This window comes from Pogona vitticeps, chromosome 4 (genome assembly GCF_051106095.1).
Source record: "Pogona vitticeps strain Pit_001003342236 chromosome 4, PviZW2.1, whole genome shotgun sequence".
Taxonomy (NCBI): Eukaryota; Metazoa; Chordata; class Lepidosauria; order Squamata; family Agamidae; genus Pogona; species Pogona vitticeps.
Window position 1 is genome coordinate 229,895,338 of NC_135786.1, and position 23,221 is coordinate 229,918,558.

Below are 23,221 nucleotides of genomic sequence, written 5' to 3' on the forward strand. Positions count from 1 at the left end.
GGGATCCCCGAGGCTTTTGGTCTTGGGTGATTTCAACGTGCATGCGGAGGCAGAGGTTACTGGGCCAGCTTCTGAGTTCTTGGAAACCATGGCTTCCTTGAACATGTCCCAACATGTCAACGGCCCCACCCACGTGGGTGGTCACACACTGGACCTGGTCTTTTCCTCCAATTGGGGTGAGAGTGGTCTGATGGTGGCGGACCTGGTGTCAGTCCCCTTGTCATGGTCAGATCACCACCTGATTAAATGTAACCTCACAGTGGCTCTCCCCCCACGCAGGGAGCAGGGGCCTATTGCTATGGCCCGCCCTCGAAGACTACTGGATCCGATTGGTTTCCAAGATGCCATGAGAGGGATTACCGCTGACCTGGCTAGCGCTCCTGTCGATGTCCTGGTGGATAGCTGGTCTACCGCTGCCACCCGGGCAGTGGACACGATCGCGCCCAAACGCCCTCTCCGACGCAGAACACGTCCGGCGCCCTGGTTTTCCCAGGAGCTCCGGGCGATGAAGCGAATAAGGAGAAGGCTAGAGCGTAGATGGAGGAAGAATCCGACGGACGATAACTGGATAGCCGTTAAGGTCGCAACTAACCTTTACCTGAGTAAGGTGAAGGCTGCCAGTAGATCATTCTTCGCTAACCGGATAAGCGAAGCATCCAACCAGCAGGCGGAACTTTTCCGTATAGTGCGCGACCTATCCGGAGTTGGCCCGGGAGATCGGCCTCCCCCTAGTTTTTCACCGGACCAATTTGCGGCATTTTTAAAATCTAAAGTGGAGGCCATCCGCCGGGAGCTCTCTCCCTTTTTAAATACAGTGAATCGAGCTGAGATGTCCAGCGCTCCGTCTTGCCCGGTTATTTTTGATTCTTTTCAGCCAGTTACACCTGACTCTGTGACCAGAGTGCTTGACCGCTGTCGGGCCACCACCTCCTCCTTGGACCCTTGCCCGGCCTGGCTAATCAAAGCAGCCAGGCCGAAAACAACTGAATGGGCCACAGCTATAATAAATGGGTCTTTCCTTGAGGGCAGATTCCCATCTGCCCTCAAGGAGACACTCATTAGGCCCATACGAAAGAAATCTAGTTTGGCGGCGGACGAAATTGGCAATTACAGGCCCGTCGCCAATATTTCTTTCATGAGCAAAGTGGTGGAGAGGGTGGTGGCAGACCAGCTTCAGGCACTCTTGGATGAAACTGATGCACTGGATCCGTTCCAGTCGGGCTTCAGGCCGCGCCACGGGACAGAGACGGCATTGGTTGCCCTGTATGATGACCTGCTGAGGGAGGCCGACAGGGGCAAATTGTCTCTGTTGGTCCTCCTCGATATTTCGGCGGCCTTTGATACCGTCGACCACGGTATCCTCCTGGGGAGGCTCTCCGAGCTGGGAATCGGTGGCCTGGCGTTAGCCTGGCTCCGTTCCTTCCTGGAGGACCGCCCCCAGAGAGTTCAGCTTGGGGAGAGTGTCTCGGCCCCGTGGAGCTCCAATTGTGGGGTTCCACAGGGTTCGATTATCTCCCCAATGCTATTTAACATCTATATGAGGCCGCTAGCGGGGGTCATCAGGAGGTGTGGAGCGATGTGTCACCAGTACGCTGATGACACTCAGCTCTACATCTCCTTTTTGCCAACTGCAGGTGATGCCGTCCTGACCCTCCAGCGCTGCCTGGAGACTATACTGGAATGGATGCAGGAAAATGGCCTGCGGCTGAACCCGGACAAGACGGAAGTCCTGAGGGTGGGGCCCCCCGTGGTTGGTGGCCTGGTTGGCCCTCTCTCCTTTGGGGGGGCGACCTTGGCCCCGGCGAGTGGGGTCCGCAGCTTGGGCATACACTTGGACCCGACGCTCACCATGGAAACACAGGTGACGTCGGTCGTCCGCTCCGCCTATTTCCACCTCTGGCGGATTGCCCGGCTGCGGCCCTATCTTGACACGGGGACCCTCACTACCTTAGTACATGCACTCGTAATCTCAAGATTAGATCACTGCAACGTGCTCTACGTGGGGCTACCTTTGAGGCTGATACGGAAACTTCAGATGGTGCAGAACGCAGCAGCCAGACTTCTCACCGGAGGGAGAAAATACCATCACATCTCTCCCATCCTGGCTAGACTGCATTGGCTGCCCATTTGTTTCCGTATCGACTTCAAAGTTTTAATGCTCACTTATAAGGCCCTAAATGGTTTGGGACCTCGATACTTGGCGGAACGCCTTCACCCACCAAGTTCTACCCGAACCACCCGCGCGAGCCAGGAGGTGAGGCTGAGGGGCCTGACGCCGAGGGAGGCCCGGAGAGAGAAGACAAGAAACCGGGCCTTCTCGGCGGTGGCTCCTCACCTTTGGAACAATCTTCCTCCTGAGATTCGCGCGGCCCCTTCGCTGGGTACATTTAAAACTCAATTAAAAACATGGCTTTATGTCAAGGCCTTCCCTCCTGCCAGCATCTAATTTAATTTAAATTACTTTTCTCTTCTTTTTCTATTTATTATTTATGCTTTATTATGTTTTGTTAATTGATATTTGATATTTTTGGATTTATGCTATTATAATTGTATATTTTTATGTTAGCCGCTCAGAGTGGTATTGACCTACCAGATGGGCGGGATACAAATCAAATAAATAAATAAATAAATAAATAAATTGGTCTTCTGACCCTGCAGCGCAGGCTTCTGCGGTTTAGCCCACAGCGCCACACACAAAAAAACAAGCTAATTTCAGAGAGTACACATATTTCTTAACTTTTAATTTAACCCGAAGATTTGAGACATAAGTAAATGTAGCCTGGGTCCTTGGTCTAGAGTCGCACTGAGAGACTGTTTCTCAAGAGAAATGGTTACACAACTGGTGTGAATCATAAGAATGTTTAGTGCGCTAGGCTACTATTCTGACCACTGCTACTGGAGCGTTTCTCTCTATATATACTAAAACAAATTGACTGAATGATAATTATATCCTGCCTTCCAAGGAGCTCAAGTATGCATGGTTTAGTGTTTTCGTTTATCTGCGCAAAAATCTTTCAAAGTAGGCAGCAAGGTGATTGGCTCATCGTCATTGGCTAAGTTGGGATTAGAACCGGGGTCTTGGCAGTGACACTCGAAATGATTGCAGCACAATGGTCTTGCTTTTCACTGTGTCGACCTGTGTTTGTCCATTTCAGAATGGAAGTGGGGACTCATGGTCATATGCTCCCACCTGCCCCCCTCGAAACCCTAAACTTTTCCCTGCATGTAGAAAGCTGATGTGCTAGGGGGAAACCTTGGGTAAAACTGTTCTTTTTGGACATAATGTTCTCTCTACGGAGGAAGATGTGTACAGTGGCGCATTCTGTTGTGCTCCCTAACCCTACCCCAGACTGAAATAATACAAGTGTTTTGCTATCTTTTTGTAAATTCGGTCCATTAACCTTAATTTCAGTGGATGCAGACTGACGTAGCAGTGCACGCACAGTATTGCTGGATTATATAGGGCTAAAACATGCATAGTAGAGATATTTATTTTGTGACAGATTGCTTAGTGGGATATAGCTAATGACTTTCTTCAATTCTGCTTGGTTTGTGTTATCCTGCTGTTCTATCGACTATGTCTTCTAGCACTGATCTGTTAGTAGCTTGGCCGCTGGCTTATTATTCTGCTTCTGATCTATTATAACTTTGCTTTGTTCGGCTGTTCTAAACTTTAACACCTTTCTTGCACGTGTTAAGTCTGACCAGTTTTCACAGCGGTAGCTGCATTCGTCCCTTTCCGCAAATGTAACAAAACCGGGCTCGAATGTTCATTGTGCGAACTCTGTATTTTACCTCATATGTCTGAAGAAGTGGACTTGTTCATGAAAGCTCACATTAAAATATAACAATTGATCTTGAAGATGCCACAACTTTTTTGTCTTTTTTTAAAAATCGGTTTTGCCTGATGTGCTCGCACAGAGGAACACCTCTTCTAAAACAAAGAAAGTCTCCTTTAAAACTCTTTTAAGTTTATTGTGGTGGTCGCACTCGACTTTTTGAGACACACAGAGCACAGGGCTAAAACTACAGGCTTGTATACATAGGGGAAAATTCTGTTGCATTTTTACACCTGCATAGTGCAGTTGCCATCATTTTAACTGAGTACATTTTGACTGAAACATCTGAATATCTGTATTCTAAAAGTGTCGTTCTTTACAAAAATTAGGCTACAAAACAACTTTTGCAGACTAACTCTTGTAAAGAATGACATTTTTTAATAATAAAATACCTATTTCAGGTATTACATTACAGGATTTTCTTTTTCTCCTCCGGGAGTGCCGAATAGTATAAAATGTTCTTTCATTTTATATTCACAAGAAGAGACCACAGTCCCAAATATAAACATTATACAGTAGTATGCACTTTATTCAAAATTAAAATCAGTCTTATCACTACATGTGGGAATGAAAGCTAAAGAGTAGAGAAAGCCAAGAGGAAAAAGATCGATCCATTGAAATGTAGTGCTGGAGGAGAACTTTGCAGAGACCCTGGACTGCCAAAAAGACGAACAAGTGGGTCCTAGAACAAATCAAGCCTGAGATATCTCTGGAGGCAGAACTTATGAATTGAAGGCTATCTTACTTTGAGCACATCATGAGAAGGAAAGGTTCTCTGGAAAAGACAGTAATGCTGGGAAAGGTGGAAGGCAGCAGAGGAAGAGGAACACCAAATAAGAGATGGACTTGCTCCATAAAGGAAGCCATAGGCTTCAATTTACAAATAATAAATAAATAAATAAATAAATAAATAAATAAATGAATGAATGAATGAATGAATGAATGAATGAATGAATGAATGAATGAATGAATAAAGCAAAGCAAAGCAAAGCAAAGCAAAGCAAAGCAAAGCAAAGCAAAGCAAAGTGTGTATCTTATATACAACCCCATAGTGCTTAAAGCATTCTCTGGGTGGTTTACAATTTAATTATGCAAGCTACACATTGCCCCCCCCCAGTGAACTGGGTAATCAATTTACCAAACTTGGAAGGATGGAAGGTTGAGTCAACCTTGAGTGCAGGATCGAACTCAAGCCGTGAAAGGAGTCTTCAGTGCAGTACTGTAATTTAGCCACTGTGCCATGAGGCTCCTGGCTCCACAAGGCTCTTGAGCAGGAGCTGAGCAGAGCTGTTGAAGAGATCAATCACTCATAGGGTCATCATAAGTCACACGTGGCTTGATGGCACATAACAACAACTTTCACAGTAAGTTTGTTGTAAGTTTTGTTACTTCCCAAAGGTTTACGGTAAAATAACGGGAATGTGTGATCCTTTGCGTTTGTTGTGCCACAACCAGTAGCAAATCTCATTGTTGCCTACAAGAAGTCCCGGGTTCACGAAACCTTTGTTTAAGGCACTGGTTCTTAACCTTGCGTTACTCAGGAGTTTTGGACTGCAACTCCCAGAAGCCTTCACCACCAACTGTGCTGGCTGGGGTTTCTGGGAGTTGCAGTTCAAAAACATCCGAGTAACAAAGGTTAAGAACCACTGGTTTAAGGAATAGAAAAGAAATATTTATTTATTTATTTATTTATTTATTTATTTGTTTATTTATTTATTTATTTATTTGATTTTTACCCCGCCCCTCTAGACCATGTCTACTACTTGAAGTAAGACAGCTGAAAACAATACAATGGATTATTTTCGAGATGTTCATTTTGCTGCGTGGTATTATTTTGTTGTCAGAAGTGCACCATGTCAGCTGAATCTGCACTTCTTGATCCTTAATTTTTTTTTCCTGTTAACTTTCTGTTGAAATAGAAAGAATCATAAGAAACATAAAAGGCGCCACCGTCAGCAGATGTGCAATGCTTCCAAGTGCCAGTCCTCAGAAAGCTCTACTCCGCAATCTGGTACTGCCATTTATGTAAGAATATAAGCTCTATTCCAAATATAATAATCTAAGAAAACTGACATTTTGGAAGATTGCAGCACACTTTCATCTGGCGCACCTCTTAAAGTAATCTGCGCCAGGAAGCTGAGGCAGTGGACCCCGAAGAAATCAAGATCAGAGGTCTCTGTTCTTTTGAAAGCTTTCCCTGAACAAACATTCTGAGTTATGACATTTCCAGACTGAGGAGGAAACAAAACAGCTTACATCAGGAATGGGAAACCTTTGGCCCTTCAAATGCTTTATAGAACACCACCTCGTTAATGTTATGGTGAGATGAACAGACATTTCTGAAAGGAATTCTGAAGCCTTACAAGATTTCTCCCCTTCAACCAAAAGTGAAAGAAAAGTTTCCAACACCCCTGAGACTTTGTAATTTGCCTATATTTGCCACAAAATGTCTATAGAATCTAAACCTACACACACACACACACACACACACACACACACACACACACACACACACACACACACACACACACACACACACACACACACAAAAAGCAGAGGAGGATCGACTGATGTCTAAGAAAGACTTGACCAACCCATCCACTGCTTCAGGTTCTTAAAGAAAACAAGTCATCCTCATTGTGGATGTTTGTAGAAAAATGGGGAACTCTGGAGAGAACATCATCCTTGTCCATGTGAGAGCTCTCTCAAGAGTGCTAAGACATTTCTTGTTGCCCTTGCCACAGAAGAGGGGGAATGTTATAGTTCTCTGTTGTTTCATGTGAGGAGACAGGAGAGGCTTCGCGTCCCTAGTGGAAAACACCTGGCGAGCGTAATTCTCCAGATCCATGTTTGATCCTCCCATTTGAGCACCTGGGCACCACTATGAAAACTAATTGTATCATATGAGATCAGACTGGGCCCCATGGCTCCTATGGGGCAATGTTTTACACCTCTTTCCCTTAATTTCATTAAGTTGGAGAAGGAAGAAGAAGAAAACAAGGGCTTACAAGCAAGGAAGGAGGTGGTGCAAAAATGTCTCCTCCCTGTTGTCATTCTTATGCATCACCAAACTCTTTCTAGCTTACAGTGACCTCGTGGTACATAACCTTCCCAGTGTCACCCCATGGTTGAGCAGGGATGTAAACTGAGGTCTCCTCAGTCATAGTCCGATTATTTATCCGATTATTTATCCCCATGCTGGCTCTCGGTTTCTGTTATACTCTTGATGATGTGCAGTAGGCTATAGGCTTCATGATGTTGGAATGGGACAGGATTTTGTAGCAATGCCATTAAGCACAGCAGACGCAGAGTAGAAATACGTTACTCTCCATTTCCCTGGAATGAAGCCAAGAGACATCAGCTTCACTGGGCATTACCTCTTCACCGCCGTCACCCACACTCATCCCATTAGGGCAGAGGTGGACGAAAGGCAGGCTGTGAGCTACATACCTCCCTGTGATGCAATGGTTAAATTGCAGTACAGTGGTGCCTCGCTTAACGAGCGCACCGTTTAATGACGAATCTGCATAGCGATGTGGATTTTGCGATCGTTTTTGCTTACCGATCTTCACATTGCGATGTTTTCAGAACAGCTGATCGGCGGTTCCAAAATGGCCGCTGGATAAAGAAAATGGCCGCCCGCTCCGTTTTCGCGTCCTGCCCTCGCTTACCGAGGTGGCGAAAATGGTGGCCCTATGGAGGATTCCCGCTTAGCGGTGAGTTTACCCCCCCCATAGGAACGCATTAAACAGAGTATAGCGACGTTTCCAGATAGGAACGATTTATCCAGAACGGATTAACGTCGCTATGCGGGGCACCACTGTACTGTAGCCAAAACTTTTCTCACACCCCGGGTTCAATCCCAAGTAGCCGTTTAAAGGTTCACTCAGCCTTCCATCCTTCCAAGGTCAGCAAACTGAGTACCCAGCTTGCTCTTGAGGGGAAATGTGTAGCCTGCATTAAATCGTAAACCGCTCAGAGAGTGCTTTAAGTGGGTATGGAGTGGTATATAAGCAGCACACTTTGCTTTGCTTTTTAATCCCCTGAATTTAAATTTTGAATGATAATTGGTCAAAGCAGTTTTTACCTTGAGAGCTTGGGGGACATAACCTAAAATGAAAGAAAAGAAGGCAGTGGAAAGTGCCCATTTATCAGGTCCTGTTGTTTCTCTTTCCTTGAGTTGCCTTAATTAGGTTCCAGTTTCCACCCCTCAACTTTTGTTTCACGTTTTTATTAGTGTTTAAAGCCTGAGGCATGGACCGCTGTGTTTTTGTCGATGGACCACCTAATTTGTGAGCCTTTCTAGCTGTCAGATGGACTGCCAGTGCTTGGGAGAAATAAAATAATTGCTTAATGTATGTGATAAATCAATTACATAGATTTATTTTGTGTTTCCATACGTTGCTGCTCAAAGATCTTTCACGCGTTTCCTACATAATAAGAAGGCGAAAACTACTCAGATGTGCATGCTTGCAGTCGGAGGAGAGACAGGTTCTCAAATGTAGATCATCCACCATTGGGGGAACACGGGGACACAGTTCTCATTATTTTTACTATCTGTACAGGTTCTGCCAGTCCGTCCTTAGAAGGAACCCCATCCAGACCAAATTAAATGGGGTACATATTGGATAATGCCTAGGCAACAATAACAGGACTCCTTCTCCTATACACATTTATTTAATTTATTTAAAATATTTTTACTCCGCCATTCCCCTCGAAAGATGACACTTCTTGTGGGAGATGTAGACACACACACACACACACACACACACACACACACACACACACACACACACACGTATGTACATACACAGACCAGCTGTTTTGTGAAGCTGTAGGGTGAAGATTGCAGGGTTTCATTCCTTGGCTATCTTTGTACTCTGGAATATTATTATTTTATTTTGTCACTCAGCTTAGTATGGGAAACCATCCTGAAATATTATCACAGTAATAGGGTTGATCATGTGTGTGATTCTGTCGGGATGGTTGTTGTTTAGACTTTTGACTGGACAGGCCACACAGTACCCCACCCTCAGGTCACAGCCCTTTACACTGGTCTCCATTCACAAAAAAGTTTTGTTTTAAGGGATAGAGTGAGTTAGAATTTCTCCTGAGGAGTTCAAGCCAGGTCAGTGCTGAAGTACAAGCCCTTTACAGTAGGACCCCCATATCTATAGGATCAATATCCACAGTTTCACTCATCCACGGTCTGAAAACATGAAAGGAAAAAAATCCAGAAAAAAACACAATTTTCACATGTTTTAGCAGAACTGGCCACTAGAGGGAGGGAGAAACCATGCTTTGAATACATGTTAGTGAAGAACACATAGCATGGTTTCTGGTGCCCTCTGATGGCCAGTTTTGGCAAAGTATGTGAAAATATTTTTTCTGGGTTTTCCCCTTTTACCTTGCTTGCTTGCTATCTATCTATCCCTCTAGTGGCCAGTTCTTCTTTTCTTTTCTTTTCTTTTCTTTTCTTTTCTTTTCTTTTCTTTTCTTTCTTTCTTCCTTCCTTCCTTCCTTCCTTCCTTCCTTCCTTCCTTCCCTCCCTCCCTCCCTCCCTCCCTCCCATCCATCCATCCATCCATCCATCCATCCATCCATCCATCCATCCATCCATCCATCCATCCATCCATCCATCCATCCATCCATCCAGTGTTCTGTATTATCCATGGTTCTCAGTATCTGCAGGGGGCTTAAAATCAATCCCCAGCAAATATGGGAGCCCTAAAGTATTTAGATACAGAATGTATCATCAAGCTTCTGATCTTTATCTTCCACTCTTAGCTGAAATAATATAAAATAATCTCTAGGTAGAAATGCCATCTTATAAAACCTCTTTTCCCTGGGCATGTACCTTTAGGGTTATTGATATCGCAGCTTTAGTCTGGAAAAATGGCTTCTTTGAACTACAGCTCACAGAATTCTATCCTTTCAGCAGGAATCCGGAATTTCATGGAAGCATCAACCGGTCCTAGTTACATGTTTCTTTCTAGCGTTTGTAGGTGTGGGACTGGATACTCTGAGGAAGCACGTATCCCAGGCCACCTTACACGTGGAATGGTCTCCTGTGATAATATTTATTATAGTAAGATCCAAACACACAAATCCCCACAAACTCCACCCACTTCATTCCCAAAAAAACAATATCTCAAATATCAGAAAAGTAGGTTTCATGCAGAGATTTCTCGGAAATGCAGAAGCGGGTTTTATCGTTATCAGACTGTTAAGAAACTAAAACAAGAGACCTTGGTTGTATCTGCTAACAGGTGAATTTGGAAACAGTAGGTTCAGCAGCATTGCTAAATTCCTCTGGGAAGATGGTTAAATCTACAGTCGTGCACTGCTTTACGATTGCCCCGCATTACGACGAAACCACATTACGACAATCTTTTTGTGATCGATTTTGCGATCACAAAATGATGGTCTGAATAGGCTTTTTTCGCTTTGCGATGATCAGTTCCCTGCTTTGGGAACTGATTCTTCACAAAATGACGATTTTCCTACAACTGATCGGCGGTTTCAAAATGGCCACGGGGTAAATAAAATGGCTCCCCACTGTTTTCTGAGCCGGATTCCTCGCAAAACAGCCACCGAAAAGGGCCGCCCTATGGAGGATCTTTGCTGGTCGGTGAGTTTTTAGCCCATTGGAACACATTGAAGGAGTTTCAATGTGTTTCAGTGGGCTTTTTATTTTCACATTATGACATTTTCGTTTTACAGCGATTTCGCTGGAACAAATTAACATCTTAATGCGAGGCACCACTTTATAGTTTAAAAAATGCCCTACTGTACCATGGATCTCATTTTAAATAAAACAGCAAACAACCTTCGAGCAATCTTTGTTTCAGATTTTTTTTTAAAGAGCAAACCGTCCATCTTCCTACTCGGAAGCAAAGCCATTAATTTTCTACCCCAATATGCAAAGGGTTGCCACTTGAATAATTCATCTGGACAAAGAGAAATAATGTGCTAATTAAAAAATGATTAAAATCTTTTTTTTAATTAAAAATGTAACTGTAGGGTAAAAAGAGAGAGAGGATGATGAACCGTTCCATCTGTTAAATCTCTGCATTGTACGAGCTTGTGAAGCAGAATGAACTTCCACGTCCAAGGAGCCAGTCATCATTATAGATTATAATGTGATTTTTATGCTTCACTTCTGGCGCATGTTGAGTGTTTATTTTCCCCTCTAGCCGGCAGACATTGTGGCAGCCCTTCACTGTTCTCCTTCTTGAGGCAGTGACCTTCTTGTGACCTTGGTCAGAGATTTGGGTGTCTTAATTAGTACCCTTGTGCACACTGTAGAAACTCATCACTTTATTAGCCGCCAGCGGTGATTGTCTTCCCTCGTAATGTTCAGTCTTTCTGCTGCCAGCCTGAACTGTGGCTGACCAGTATGAACACGACCATCTTTGACTGAGAACGAATTTCAGCAAATTGCCTAATATGAGGTCTCTCCAAACTCTGAGCAACTATCATGGGAGTTTCGGAAGCTTTTAAATAACAGAAATAATGGATGGGGCCCACGCTGTAGATATAGAGGCCTTCCAGCTGTTTTCGCCTCCCAAGGGTTATCTGTGAGTTTAAATTTTAAATTGCTAGCTGAAATCCTGTTGTACTCTTCTGCCAACCCAGAGTCAGTGGCATAGCCTTCAGCAAGCTTAGGAGCTGTATTCGCGAAGGCTTTCACAGCTAGGGTCTAATGATTGTTGTGGGTTTTTCGGGCTCTTTGGCCATGTTCTGAAGGTGGTTCTTCCTAACGTTTCGCCAGTCTCTGTGGCTTAGGAGTCGTTGTAGGCATTGCTCGTTGCCCACTGAGTCACATGATCAGTGTGTGACTGGAAATACCTATGACAACTTCTTATTTGAGGTAATTAGCCACTGATAGGATTCTGGCCTGTACCTGCATCTTTACTCTCTCTTTTTTTTTTCTGGGGACAGAATATAATTACTTATCGGATATCAAATGGCAAGGTGGATCTAAGGGCCATGAGTGAAAAGGTCCATTTTTCACTCATGACACTTTTGGCACCTTAGTTGCACAATGTCTTCCTCAGACAGACAGAGCCACCTGTTAATGGGGTTTTGACAAATCATGGCAGATATTACTCCCCGCCCCATCGGATTAGCTGAGCTTCTTTCCCAGCATTTGCACACACAAAAGCACCTCTGGAAATCCAGGGTCTCAGGTGCAACACCCTTTGCATATGAAATATTGTGGTGTTGGAGGAGACTCTTGAGAGTCCCCTGGACTGCAAGGAGATCAAACCTATCCATTCTGAAGGAAATCAACCCTGAGTGCTCACTGGAAGGACAGATCCTGAAGCTGAGGCACCAATACTTTGGCCATCTTATGAGAAGAGGAGACTCCCTGGAAAAGACCCTGATGTTGGGAAAGTGTGAAGGCAAGAGGAGAAGGGGACGACAGAGGACGAGATGGTTGGACAAGGTCTTCAAAGCAACCAACATGAATTTGACCCAACTCCGGGAGGCAGTGGGAGACAGGAGGGCCTGGTGTGCTCTGGTCCATGGGGTCACAAAGAGTCGGACATGACTTAAGAACTAAACAACAACAACAAAGGCAGCTAAATCACTCACACTGTATACATGGTGTGCACAAACATGTTTTGTGCTTCTTTTAGTGACCGCTAAAGTTTCTAGTAGTTGGTGGATACGCATTGGTGTTATGAATAACTTCTGCCCTTCATTGGCAAAATTGTATTAAATTGTGCAAAGTAAATAAGGAAGCTTGTTGTTGTCAAAATGACATGCCATTAAGTTGTTTCTGACTAAGGAGACTCTAATATGGTTTTTGAGATACATGAGATGTTCGTGTAGTGGTTTACCATTACCACCACCACCCAGTGAATGAGCGAGGATTTGAACACAAGACTTTAAAGTCCCAGCCAACACTCTGCATTACACCATATTGAGGCTCAGTTTTTTTCTTGATTTAAAAAAAAATCTGCAGAATGCTGGTTTTTCTGGGTACAAAATTTCAAATTTGGGGATCACCTGAAACCACAGGTCTGAACATTATAAATGGATCAAAAATCAGCCCAATGAAAGAGTAGATCAGGTTGACAAGTACTTGTCAGCCTGGAGTATTACTTTACTTTACTTTTGTTAGATTTTTACCCAACCCCCCCTAGACAAAGTCTACTCGGGCGGCTTACACACATAATAAAAACATCACAATATAACATATGTTTCATTATTATTATTATTATTATTATTATTATTATTATTATTATTATTATTATTATTATTATTATTATTATTATTATTATTATTATTATTATTCAAAAACACCAGGCACAGTCAAAGTGTTCCTAATACTGCCATTTTTTGTAGCTCTGATGGTGTGATTTCAGAAATCTGCAACTGCTTTCAGTGCTGTGTGAAATGTCTTGATATTGTTCCCAAAGCCCCAAGTGGGGGACCACTGAAGTGTGTTTGATTCACAGGTGAGATGTTTCGTTTGCCAGGTTTCTGTACTTTGTTAGTTTTTCCAATTCTTTATTTTCAACTCTGGCATTCCCTGGAATTGCAATGTCAATGATCCAGACCTTTCTTCATTCTATTACTACTATGTCTGGTGTGTTGTGTTCAAGGTGTCTATCCATTTGGATCTGGAAATCCCACAAGATCTTGACTTCCTATTCTCTTTCTTCTTCCTCTTCAAAAAACTCCGGGCACGGTCAAAATTCGAAAATCATTGACTGCTATTATAAAACAGATACAAGTTTTAACAAAAAACCTAAGTATCTGTTAAATGTATTCTCGAAGGATTTCACGGCCGGGATCCAATAGTTGTTGCAGGTTTTTCAGGCTGTTTGGCCGTGTTCTGGAGGTTTTTCTTCCTAACGTTTCACCAGTCTCTGTGGCTGGCATCTTCAGAGTTCTGACTCCTGTCCTCTGAAGATGCCGGCCACAGAGACTGGGAAACATTAGGAAGAAAAACCTCCAGAACACGGCCAAATAGCTCAAGAAACGTACAGCAACCATCAGATCCTGGCCGTGAAAGCCTTCGAGAGCGGTTTTTGCTGGATTTCTTTTGACTATGTCTCCTTGAGTGGTCTTTTCCTCCTTTATCCAGGCGTCTGTTGCTGCTGTGCCGCCTTGCGTCCTCGCTACAAGCGTCTGGTGGATAACATCTTTCCCGAAGACCCAAAAGTAAGTGATGCCATCCAGAAGCCACATGGAGGCAGCTCAGCAATTCAACGTAAATTTAATGCTAGTCTCCACTGTCTCCCTAAGATTTCACAATCCCTTATGACCTGAATTTCCGAAAACATTTTCCGTTGTTCCTTACTTATTTCCTCATAGTAATCGACTTGCCCTTTGGGCTGGGTTCCCTCTGAGCTTGTTAGATCTGAACCCTCTATCCCCACCCCAAACTCTGCTTGAACACAGTTACCTGAGTCATGTCACAAATGTGTATTTCGAGATAGTAAGTGGTGTAAGTCATAGCAGTTTCTTACTGGTAACGAACAAGTCGCCTCTTAAGAGTTTTGAGTGCCCAACACCGCTTAGATTCCCAAATCTCATCACCGGCCACAAATTGTCACTGTTTAAAGGTTTTAAATTCGAAACTTCAGAGTGCGAACGGCTTTGTTGCATTGTGTTGAAGTCAGATTCACCCTAAAATCATGTTTCATCAGCAGCAATTTGCCCTTAATGAGCAGCGGTTTCCTGCTGATGGGAGATTGTAGCCAGTATTTTGTGATGAACTGCGATAGGGACGTGGTGGTGCTCCAGGTTAAACCGCAGAAGCCTCTGTGCTGCAAGGTCAGAAGACCAGCAGTCGTAATATCGAATCCATGCGACGGAGTGAGCTCCCATTGCTTGTCCCAGCTCCTGCCAACCTAGCAGTTCAAAAAGCATGTAAAATGTGAGCCTATAAATAGGTACCACCTGGGTGGGAAGGTCACGGCGTTCCGTGTTTAGTCGCGCTGGCCACGTGACCACGGAAACTGTCTTCGGACAAACGCTGGCTCTGCGGCTTGGAGACAGGGATGAGCACTGCCCCCTAGAGTCGGACATGACTGGACGAAATGTCAAGGGGAACCTTTGCCTTTTACTGTGATGAAATATTGAAAGGGAGGACACATACAAAATAATACCTCTGAAAAATGCAGATCGATGGAATCTGCTCTTTGAAATAATTCATCAGCCAATGAATGGCAATCTGTAATAATACTGTAATTAATTTCTGTCGTTTGCTTTATTTTGTGGTGGGTTCTTTTTTTAAAAAAAATCTAAATACACTTTCTGTCGAGGGAGGTTGGGTTTGTAATATCTTGCACAAGAAATGTATGGAGGATAAACAGCATTGTATTGTTGTTCCAGCGTATACACTGCCCCAAGTATTTCCCGAAACTACAAATCCCAGAATTCCAGAGGATGGAGCCATGGCAGTTAAAGGCTCATCAAAAGGCCATAGATGTATAATATAGTTACAGCCTACATTCGTATCAATTTGAAAAGGCACAGTTCATCCATAAAAATCCCAGCACTATAAATTCTTACCCTTTTAACTATAAATTTACACTGCCAGTGAATTTAATTCTAAGCTACTAGGATTCTGTAAATCCCATTACATTTTGTCCTTGGTCTTCCTAAAGATGAATTCACGGTTTTTTATTTGTCTGAAGTACTTTTGAGCAGAGATCATTTCCCTATGCTACTGTTGCGTGATTTAATTTTACCCTGTAGGGATCTCAATTATATTTATTTATTTATTTATTTATTTATTTATTTATTTATTCATTCATTCATTCATTCATTCATTCATTCATTCATTCATTCATTCATTCATTCGTTCATTTGTTCATTTATTTATTTATTTATTTATTTTGCTTGTTTGATGCTTTCGCTCCATAAGACGCACCTCTCCATAAGACGCACCAAATTTTTAGGCAAAGAAAACAGGAAAAAATAATCTGGAAATTTCGCTCCATAAGATGCATATACTTTTTCCCCAATGTTTTTTCGGAAAAAAAGTGTGTCTTATGGTGCGAAAAATACGGTAATTTGTTTGGGTTGAAACTCACCATCTGCGTGAAAGCATTTTAAATATTCTCCTAAATGTGTGTCATAAAGGCATGTACTCAAACTTCATCTGAAAACAAAAGCAAAATAATAAACCAACCTTCTTTCTTGTAAAGTCATTATACTTTGCTCTCTACTCAATGGACTCAAGATAGCATACATGTCTCCTTCATTTTTCTTCATTTTTCTAACCCTGTGAGGTAGTTTAAGCCAGAGGATAGAAAGTGGCTCAGATCAGAGGGTGGTTTTTGTGGGTGTGTGGGAGAACAATTTTCATTTACCCAGCCCTAGATTCAGGATCATGAAGAGTGAATTATTCCTGTCACTTCAGTTACCACTGTTGACATTGATTTCACTAAGTTATTCTCTAAAAGTAGCGACAGACATTTGCACCCCTAGAGTGGTTAGTCTGTGTTAACTAGGTGAGAACGAACCCTTGAGTAATAATTGTGTTCCTGATTAGGATGGGCTCGTTAAAGCCGATATGGAGAAGCTGACTTTCTATGCTGTTTCTGCACCGGAGAAGCTAGATCGCATTGGAACTTATTTGGCAGAGCGATTGAGCCGGGATGTTGTTAGACACCGATATGGGTAAGAAAGCGTCTTATTTTCCTCCCCCTGCTCCTGAATTTGTTATTTGCTTCTGACTGAGTCACCAGACCAGAAGGCGAGGCTCTTAGATACAGTGGTGCCTCGCATTACGACGTTAATTCGTTCCAGCGAAATTGCTGTAGAACGAAAACGTCGTAATGCGAAAATAAAAAGCCCAATGGGCTGGAAACTCACCATCCAGTGAAGATACTCCATAAGGCGGCCATTTTCGGTGGCTGTCTTGCGAGGAATCCGTCCCAGAAAACATCAGGGAGCCATTTTATTTACCCGGCGGCCATTTTGAAACCGAAGCTTGATTTTGGTTGAATATCAGGAAAAACCTATTAACTGTTAGAGCAGTACGACAGTGGAACACATGACCTTGGTAGGTGATGAGTGCTTCAAAGCTGGAGGCAGTCAAGATGAAATTAGACAATGATCCGTCAGATACACTTTACTTTCGATTCTTGCATTGAGCAGAAGGTTGGTCTTGATGGCCTTATAGGCCCCTTCCAACTCAATTCTACAATTCTATGATCATTTCTTTTGGTCGATTTAGGCTGTTCCAGCTGAATGAGATACTTTTACGAGTTGCTTTAAAGTCCAGAAAAATTATCCACTTCCACATGGGAGTGAGACAAGGAGCTTTTTTTTCCCTTCAAGATCTCAGTCATTTGCATAACATGGAAACGTAGCATTCTAGAGCTGCAAGGGTCCCAAAGATGATTGAAATCCAAGGTCAAGTCAGCCTCAAAAACATGCCTCTTGTGTCCTTTCCTTCTAGATGCAAAGCACATACACAGAAACATGACCAGTATAAAATGGCAATAGATAGTGGGTGAGCTATACTAAGAGGGTCAAAGGTTGCTTCCCTTCCTGACCATGAAGGAGAAGAATGTAGATAATTTCTCAACCTTGTAGGTGAGGACAAGACAAGGGCATGTTTACCTGTGTGAAGTATCAGTCCAGGAAGATGGAAGAGGCAGCCCTTCCTCTGGGTGGGACCAAATACAGAATACTTGGTTTGGAAGCATGGCAGTAATGTAGTCCAGAGTCTCTCGTTGCAAAATTTGATACCCGCACTAGTTGTTCTTTGGAGCTTTTGACCATAAAAGCTCACCTGGTGATATAATGTAAGCTCATCAGAAGAGACCTTTCTCTTGGTCCCACTGCCCTCACAGGTGCACTTGATGGGGACACAGGAGAGGGCCTTCTCTGTTGCTCCTCCCAGACTCTGGGACTCCCTCCCACAAGAGGCCAGGCTGGCCCCATCTTTGCTGTCCTTCTGCAAGCAGGCAAAGACCTTTTTCTTGAGCCAGGCTTTTCCTTAAAACAGCCAGTTGACCAAGGGGATTTTTTTTTAAGGGAGCATTTTATTCTATGCTTTACTCGTGTTATTAATAGTGTTCTTATTATGAGTTTTACTCTGATATTTGTTTAATGCATTTTTAATACAGTATTGCAATAATTTGTTATTTGGCTTTCAACTTCGTTTCTTCTAAATGCTTGTAAGATGTCTTGGATTGTTCAGGAGAAAGTTGGCATATAAATATTGAATGGATGGATGGATGGATGGATGGATGGATGGATGGATGGATGGATGGATGGATGGATGGATGGATGGATGGATGGATGGATGGGAGGGAGGGAGGGAGGGAGGAACAGAAGGAAGGAAGGAAGGAAGGAAGGAAGGAAGGAAGGAAGGAAGGAAGGAAGGAAAAGGATTATATTGTGAAGTTTTTGACTTCTCTGTTCTTTCAGATATGTCTTTATCGCCATGGAGGCCCTGGACCAGCTTTTGATGGCTTGCCATTCTCAGAGCATTAAGCCATTTGTGGAAAGTTTTCTTCATATGGTGGCTAAGCTGCTGGAGTCAGGGGAGCCAAAACTACAAGTTCTGGGAACCAACTCAGTGAGTAAAATCAGTTTCATTAAGCCACAAATTAAAATGGCATGTGCTGCAGTAGTGGCAGTAGCAGCTATAAATATGTGTGCCATTTATTGTGAATTGCTTTTTAGAAATAACGGCAGCGGTGGTTTTCCACAATAGGTTAGTTCAGGGTTAGTTTTTGATAGTTTCGAAAAGTCTTGATTTTAACTCATGAATTAAAAGATGTAGCAGAACAGCAGATAAATTGCATACAAACAACTAGCTCTTGTACCTGATTCCTTTCCCCCGTATAGAAGGTGTAACTGTGTGGCATTACAGTACAAAGCAAATATAACTGTTAAAATTACTTTTCTGATTAAGAGTGCCGGCACATAAAGGTGTTTTGGATTTGCCGAAATCCTCTGATTGAGTTATGTAAAAGGTGTAACTTTTGGAGGCTAGTCGCTGCTATTTAAGAAATCTCCGCAGATCTTAATTGTTACATATTAAATCGTGCTGCTCAGTGTGCAACTGATAAGGTTTATTAACTTGAAGCAGTTTACCTCCAAAAATTACACCTTTTGCGTAACTAAGCAAAAGGATTTAGGCCATTGAGTTGCAAATGTGTCTTTTGAGTCTTGTTCTTCCGCCATAGAATTCGGGGTGCCACACATGGTCTTCTTCTTTTGTCCCAACCCCCACCCCCCAGGGTGATGGGTAATAACAGAGCTATTCCTTTTGAGCATGGACACATAGGCTTCCTTTTGAGCACCAGAGAAACAAATTTGGATATTGGTTTTTGTTGTCTTAAGCCCAGCAATCGAACGCATGCTGTGCTGGCTGTCGGTGGCTGGGCAAGGGAAGCGTGTTTTGAGCTCAGTCTTGTTTTCCTTAAAATGTTACAGCAGATGATGCACAACTCTGGTGGCTTTTTTCTTCCCCACCCCCTCCTGGTTTCACTAGTTTGTGAAGTTCGCAAACATTGAAGAAGACACGCCTTCGTACCACCGGCGCTACGACTTCTTTGTCTCTCGGTTCAGTGCCATGTGCCACTCTTACCACGAGGATCCCGAAATACAAACGGAGTAAGTCTTCATATTTTATTTATGTGTTTATTTGTTTGTTTGTTTGTTTGCTTGCTTGTTTGCTTGCTTGCTTGCTTGTGTATTGATTGATTAATTGATTGATTGATTGATTTGATTTGATTTGATTTGATTTGATTTGATTTTTATCCCGCCCATCTAGACCAAAGATCTACTGTGGGCGGTTTACAAAGTTAAAAACAATAAAACCAATAAGCATATATTATAGATCCAAGATGGCAAAAGTATAAGAAATTAAGATATGACAGGAGGGAAAGCCAGCCCAAATAACCAGGTTTTTAAGTTTGTTCCTGAAAACACCAAAATTGTTCCAAAGGCCAAGAAGGCCTGGTTCCTCATTCTTTCCTTCCGGACCTCTCTTAGCATTAGGCCCCTCAGCCGCCTGACCTGGGTGGAACAAGTGACTCTGGCAGAACTGGGTGGGAGAAGGCGCTCTGCCAGATATCGAGGTCCTAAACCATAGGGCTTTATATGCCATCGTTAGGACTTTGAAATCAATGCAGAAATGAATGGGCAGCCAATGCAAAGAGGCCAGAGTGGGGGAAATATGGTGGTAGCTTTTCACCCCAGTAAGACGTCCGGCTGCCGCATTCTCCACCATCTGAAATTTCCACATCAGTCTCAAAGGCAGTCCCATGTAGAGCTCATTACGGTAGTCTAATCTTGAGACTACGAGTGCATGGACCAAAGTGGTGAGTGCCCCCACATCCAGATGGGGATGCAGCTGGGCAATCCGCCAAAGGCGGAAATGTGTGGAATGGACCACTGATGACACCTGGGTCTCCATGGTGAACACTGGGTCCAAACTGCAAACCTCACTCTTGGTGGTAAGAGTCACCCCCCCCCAAAGAGAGTAATTTCCTCAGACCACTGATGTCTGGGACACCCACCCAAAGGACCTCTGTCTTGCCCAGATTCAGCTTCAGTCCATTCTCCTGCATCCATTGCTGAACAGCCTCCAGGCAGCGCTCAAGGTTTCTTTCAGATCCAGTCTCTAGATCCATTCCAGATGGTCGGCCTTTGGTTTCTAGAAACCCCAGCCCATTTGCCCAAAAGGAGATCTCAAAGATACTGAGTGGAGCCTGAGCATCGTATGCACCTCCCCAGGTCCAACCTTGCTTACCTAACCACCTCGATAACTGCTGATGCTTTAGTAATATCATTATATGGGAAGCACAGAGGCATCACAGGGCAGGTGCATCTTTCTCAGACCCTGGGGGACCTCTGGAAGATGCTCTCACTTGTTCCCAAAGCTCAAGGTATTCACTTACAATTCCAGTAGGCATCCTACAGTCTCGAAAGACTATGGTAACGTGTTCTGTATGGAGGACTTGGAACAGCATCTAGTGTGGCTGAGAAGGCCAATTCGAGAGTGACAATCTCTTCCACACTGAAGACAAATCCAATCTGTCCGCTTTCTAGCTACCTGGTTTTGCTGCTTTTGTGACTTCCTCTTTGCCTCGGCCTGCTGGACAAGGGTCTCTTCAAATTGGGAGAGAATACAATATGCCTGTATTATCTCCATTTTGATATTCTAGGTAAGATTTGGCAGGCATGTTTACTTAGTTGGTTTTCCTCCATACCAGACAACTGGTATATTATTTGTCTAGTTTTCTTTGAGGTGGTCTATTCAGTATTCCTGACCAGGGGCCTGGTTGGCTGGGATAGATGGGGCATGAAGACCAGAACACGTGGAGAGAATCAGATTAGGAAAGGCTGGCCTGGCAACTAATTTCCCTTTAGAACAGTGGTTCCCAACCTTGAGTCCCCATATGCTGTTCTAAAGGGAAATTAGAACAATCCCTAAACTCCCAGGAGCCTTCACCACTAGCTGTGCTGGCTAGGATTTCTGGAAGTTGTAGTCCAAGAACATCTGGGGACTCAAGGTTGGGAACCACTGCTTGAGAAGATTGAGGCAGGATCAAATTGCCTTGAAGCATTCTGTGGACAGAGAAGGAGGACCACAGTGTCAGGGGGTTGACACCTACATGCAGCTCATCCCCTTCCAGCCTTCCTTTGTGCCTGATTTTAGTGGGAGGTATAGGAATACTCCTGTACTGCAGCAAGTCCTGGACCCTTTGTGCACGGCAGGAGAGGAAGCTGCACACATTCCATATGCGTTGTCTCTGATGCACTTTTGGCATTGCCTGGCAGGACAAAGTTCCAAATAGAGTAGTCCTAGAACGAGCTGGAATTTTTAGCACGTACACATTACTGAAACAGCAACGTCTACGTTGGCTTGGGCATGTTGTGAAAATGGCTGACGGTCGGATTCCAAAAGATCTCCTGTATGGAGAATCAGGGTAGGAAAGCACCCCAGAGGGAGACCACAGCTGTGATACAAGGATATCTGCATGTGGGATCTGAAGGCCTTAGGAATGGATCTCAACAGATGGGAAACCTTGACATCAAAGCATTCAGCCTGGAGGCAGGCAGTGCATCATGGCCTCTCCCAATTTGAAGAGACCCTTGTCCAGCAGGCCGAGGCAAAGAGGCAGTCCCGAAACCAGCCAACTCAGGGAGCTGGACAGGGGACAGATTGTATTTGTCATCAGTGTGGAAGGGATTGTCACTCCCGAATTGGCCTTCTCAGCCACACTAGACACTGTTCCAAGATCTCTATTCAGAGCACGTTACCATAGTCTCTCGAGACTGAAGGATGCCTACTAGGTGAGGATTTGATAAGAGCTCTGCAACTTATCAAATTGATGCCTTTGAATTGTGGTGCTGGAGGAGACTCTTGAGAGTCCCCTGGACTGCAAGAAGAAAAAAACCTATCAATTCTAAAGGAAATCAACCCTGAGTGCTCACTTGAAGGACGGATCCTGAAGCTGAGGCTCCAGTACTTTGGCCATCTCATGAGAAGAGAAGACTCCTTGAAAAGTTCTTGATGTTAGGAAAGTGTGATGGCAAGAGGAGAAGGGGATGACAGAGGAAGAGATGGCTGGACAGTGTCTGCAAAGCAACCAAGATGATTTTGACCCAACTCTGGGAGGCAGTGGAAGACAGGCGGGCCTGCTGTGCTCTGGTCCATGGGGTCATGAAGAGTCGGACATGACTTAATGACTAAACAACTGCTACTGGGATACAATTAACTGATTTCCTGTGATCAGAAATCTTGCCTCCTTGGGCTTTAATGATAACAACAAATCTGCAGGTTTGCTCGGGGAAATACAAGCTCTAGTCAAGCATTCAGAAAAGGTCTAATTACAGAGCTTGAGCAGGGAGAGAGTCCTCTTCATGATCCCGTCTAACTTTGTTGCTGTCTCCACATGAAGGACAGTTTGGAGAGAGGATCTGATCTCTTCCATCTGGAACTCATGCATGTCTCCCTCAGGAGCACTGATCTTTCAGGATCCCCAGTTGCATGAAGAGTCTCCACAGATAGCAAAAGCTTCATTTTTTGCCCTCATGAGACAAGATGAAGGAGAACAGGTCTTGAACGCTCTCTGTTCTAACACTTTGAAATTCTTCCCCTTTTTCTGGACGGCATAATAAGATCTTTAGTCCCTTGAGCTTAATGGCATTGCTCCTATTTCCAATCAAATCAACCCAAATAAGGCTGGCGTCCTATACATTTTCGCTTCTTTCTACTGAAGCGTAGAAGTTTAAAAGGCAGTCAGATGTAGAAAGGACAGATGTGAAGGATAACAGACTGTCACGTCCTCTGCATATTGTGACCCTCCTTGTCTGGCAGCAAACATCGACTTAGGGGTTGCAAATATTTATGAATTGCTTTCACAGGGAGTCTCTCCTTAAGA

The 23,221-nt window shown here is 43.8% G+C and overlaps 1 protein-coding gene across 2 annotated transcripts in view; it reads left to right on the forward strand.

The window, feature by feature from the left end:
* Positions 1-23,221, forward strand: part of EFR3A (EFR3 homolog A) — a 107,826-nt gene that overhangs the window by 18,877 nt on the left and 65,728 nt on the right. For both annotated transcript variants that reach the window (XM_072999347.2, XM_072999346.2), the window contains exons 3-6: positions 13,942-14,018; positions 16,360-16,487; positions 18,249-18,399; positions 19,321-19,442. In XM_072999347.2, the coding sequence (XP_072855448.1) occupies positions 13,942-14,018; positions 16,360-16,487; positions 18,249-18,399; positions 19,321-19,442 (478 nt within the window). The remainder of the gene's footprint in view (positions 1-13,941; positions 14,019-16,359; positions 16,488-18,248; positions 18,400-19,320; positions 19,443-23,221) is intronic.